The sequence below is a fragment of the Monodelphis domestica genome, chromosome 6 (genome assembly GCF_027887165.1).
Source record: "Monodelphis domestica isolate mMonDom1 chromosome 6, mMonDom1.pri, whole genome shotgun sequence".
Classification (NCBI taxonomy): Eukaryota; Metazoa; Chordata; class Mammalia; order Didelphimorphia; family Didelphidae; genus Monodelphis; species Monodelphis domestica.
Genome location: NC_077232.1, coordinates 20,561,422 through 20,563,588, shown reverse-complemented (window position 1 = coordinate 20,563,588; position 2,167 = coordinate 20,561,422). Strand labels below are relative to the sequence as shown.

At 37.2% G+C, this 2,167-nt stretch overlaps 1 protein-coding gene across 1 annotated transcript; it reads left to right on the top strand.

Annotated features, from left to right (window-relative positions):
- The first annotated feature begins 474 nt into the window (after positions 1 to 474).
- On the top strand, positions 475 to 1,416 carry LOC100024996 (putative olfactory receptor 5AK3). Its single transcript, XM_001376038.3, has one exon. The coding sequence runs from the start codon at positions 475 to 477 to the stop codon at positions 1,414 to 1,416; it is 942 nt and encodes a 313-aa protein (XP_001376075.3).
- The last annotated feature ends 751 nt before the right edge of the window (positions 1,417 to 2,167 follow it).

Here is a 2,167-nt window from a genome sequence, read left to right as displayed (position 1 = left end):
GTTAAGTGCTGGAGGGAAAGATATCTTAGAATATACATACAGGTGTTTATATTACTTTAAGTTCAGGTATTGTGTATCCCATTTTCTAATAGAGTTATGTGTTTTATTTTTAATTAATCACTTTAATAAGAATATAAATAACAAAATAATTAAAATAACATAGAAAAGACTGTGATCCAATGATTATCAATTAATCACACCTATATGAACCTGTCCATTCAGTCTAAAGGAGCAAAGCTCAAGGAGCCTTGCCCATAAGATGATAGTTTATCCAAATCATAGACATAATCTGTGGGAGAAACAAACCAGATTGTAATTACAGACCTTGTGAAATAAAGCTTAAGAAGGTAAACTATGAAAAAAATCATTTTAGAAACTCAATATTCATTCATCCCTAGGTATTGAAGAACTCCCTTCTTTTCTCATTGCTTTTCTCTGTTCTTCTCCTCCAAAGATGATATATCTGCTGTAGTCATGACTCAGAAAAACAGCACCATGATAACTGAATTCATCCTGCTGGGATTTAATATCAGACAAGACCTGCAGAATGTCCTGTGCCTTATGTTTTTCTTTGTCTACATCACATCTCTAGTGGGCAATGTGGGTATGATTCTGCTCATCAAGTTTGACTCCCACCTTCACACCCCCATGTACTTTTTCCTCCAACACTTGGCATTTGTTGATCTCTGTTACACCTCTGCCATCACTCCAAAGATGTTGCAAAACTTTCTGATTTCCCACAAGTCTATCTCATTCTCAGGATGTCTGATCCAGTTATTAGTTTATGCTACATTTTCTACGGTCGATTGTTACCTTCTTGCTGCCATGGCCCTAGACCGCTATGTGGCCATTTGTAACCCCCTGCACTACCAAGTGGTCATGTCGCAGAGGGCCTGCATCCAGCTGGTTGTTGGGTCTTATGTTATAGGAACTCTGAATGCTTCCATCCATACAGGTTTTACTTTTTCTCTCTTCTTCTGTAATTCCAACACCATCAATCACTTTTTCTGTGATGTGCCCCCACTCCTGGCCCTTTCTTGTTCCAGAATTAATATCAATGTCTTGTTATTAATTGGCTGTGTGGGCTTCAACCTGATAATCACATTGCTGGTTGTGTTCTTCTCTTATGTTTACATACTGTCCGCCATATTGAGGATGCGTTCTGCTACAGGGAAACGCAAGGCCTTCTCCACTTGTGCCTCTCATCTGACAGCTGTCACGATTTTCTATGGGACTCTTGCTTACATGTATTTACAGCCTTCTTCCAGTGAGTCTGAGGAGAATGATAAAATAGCCTCTCTGTTTTATGGCATCATCATCCCCATGCTAAACCCTCTAATCTATAGCCTGAGGAACAAGGAGGTCAAAGAGGCCTTGAAAATGATGGGCAAGACTTACTTAATATGCAGGTTCTGAATTTTAAAGTACTGCCTTACAAAACCATCCCGGGAAAGAGCATCCTTTCTCATTATTTCCCCAAGTAGAGAGCATCTCAGCTAAAGAGGAAATGACAAAGCAATGGTAAAATCTGAGAAGGCATGTAGGAATGCTTAGAATAACCCTTCTGGCTAGGGTAATCCTTCCAGAAATTTCTAAAGGAGATTGAAGGATAGTCTAAGTCCCTGAAGTGATAATGATTATGAAAATGAAGATGATGGTGATGATTACAGTAACAATAGTTTACATTTATTTTGCAATAAGACATTTTTAATAAGTAATCTTATTAGGCTTTCACCTATAACTCCATGAGATAGGTTCTATCTTCTCTTTACATGAAGAAACTGTAACTCAGCAAGCTGTTTTCAAGTGATTTTAATAGATTCTAAAATTTAAAAAAAATTAAAAGCAAGCTAAGAAATTATCTAGTTCTATTCCTCTCTCTTATTACAAATGGAGAAACTGGTGTCTAGAGAAGTTAAATGACTTGCCTAAGGTCACACAGGTAAGGATCAAAGACAAGATTTTAATGTAAACCTTTTGATTCCAGTACCAATATCCTTTCCTCTCACCCCTGATAAAATTAACCCAAACCTGTGCTCACTGAACTTTTTTTTTTTTTACCTAAGGATACCTACAAGTCTATATGAAATCAGAACATGACTTAAGCAGAGATTATTGTTCATGTTGCCCACTGAGTCCATCATTTATTCTCACATTCCTTAGTTAA